The sequence below is a fragment of the Protobothrops mucrosquamatus genome, unplaced genomic scaffold (genome assembly GCF_001527695.2).
Source record: "Protobothrops mucrosquamatus isolate PMUCROS unplaced genomic scaffold, P.Mucros_1.0 scaffold235, whole genome shotgun sequence".
Lineage (NCBI taxonomy): Eukaryota > Metazoa > Chordata > Lepidosauria > Squamata > Viperidae > Protobothrops > Protobothrops mucrosquamatus.
Genome location: NW_015386586.1, coordinates 1461167 through 1462377, shown reverse-complemented (window position 1 = coordinate 1462377; position 1211 = coordinate 1461167). Strand labels below are relative to the sequence as shown.

The window sequence follows — 1211 nt, the reverse complement described above, 5'->3', positions numbered from 1 at the left end:
GCCTTCAGCTGGGTTTTATAAAACCTTTTTGCTTTAGGCCTCCGCTGCCGTGTACAAAAAAAAAAAAGGTTCAATCAACCAGTCAATTTCAACTTCTTGCAGGAAAAAAAAAGATCTTGCAAAATTGGAATTGATTGATTGAACTTTTTAGTCCCACCCGGTCCGCCGTTACCACCACAGCCACGCCCACCCAATGGGCCACACCCACCCGGCACCCGACGATGCATAAGTGGGTTTTGGGTTGCAGTTTGGGCACTCGGTCTCTAAAAGGTTCGCCATCACTGGCATAAGGCCTTCTGCCTTGAGCAGGGGGCTGGACTAGAGGACCTCCACGGTCCCTTCAAGCCCTGGGATTCTACGTCCAGACTTTTGATACTCACCTCTCTTTGAGGAAGGAGCAACACGCATCCTTGATGTTCTGCAGCTGCAGGAAACTGGCGCCCATCAACAAAGACTGGACATTTTGCTGGTCAATGGCTAAATGTCCGTTGTAGGCAAAATTGATCAGAGCTTCCAGTGCGCTAAATGGGGCAAAGAGGAGCCGGCGGTTATTTCTATTGATTTAATTTATTAATCAGATTTGTTTATAACAGCCCACTCTATCTAAAGTGACTCCCAGAAGTGCACAGATATGCAATTTAGTCACCCAAGTCATCCGAAACATACGTGTCACCACAGAATTCAGAGTTCTTGGTTAAACTGGAGGCCCTTGCAGGATTCTAGATGTTCGTAAGCGGCACATCATGTTTCTAGTTCTCAAGGAGGTACAAATAAAGTAGAAAACCAATGCTGCTGCCTATGGAACGGATACCCTCCGCCCTGCCCCCAAAAAAGCTGGTAGTCAAAAATCTTCTATAATTGCCAGTTATCTCTTACGTAGGAAATTCAGAGGAGGAGGAGGAGGAGGAGGAGGAGGAGGAGGAGGAGGAGGAGGAGAGCTGTGGAGTGCTGTCTGAGCTTGGGGGTTTCCTTGCAGACGTTTCATGACCCAACTAGGTAACATCATCAGTGCTGGAAGGGAGTGCAAGAAGCAAACCAGGCTCCTTTCTGGCACTGAAGTTACATAGTTGGGTCACGAGACGTCTGCAAGGAAACCACCCAAGCTCAGAGAGCACCATGGACCCCAAAGCCTTCCTCCTCCTGCTCCTGCTCCTCCTCCCCCCTTCTAGCACTGATGACGTTCCCTAGTTGGGTCATGAGATGTCTGCAAG

At 48.8% G+C, this 1211-nt stretch overlaps 1 protein-coding gene across 1 annotated transcript in view; it reads right to left on the bottom strand.

Annotated features, from left to right (window-relative positions):
- The window catches only part of KLHL18 (kelch like family member 18), a 29134-nt gene that overhangs the window by 14945 nt on the left and 12978 nt on the right, over positions 1-1211 (bottom strand). The window contains exon 3 of the mRNA XM_029283804.1: positions 381-521. Coding sequence (XP_029139637.1) covers positions 381-521 — 141 coding nt within the window. The remainder of the gene's footprint in view (positions 1-380; positions 522-1211) is intronic.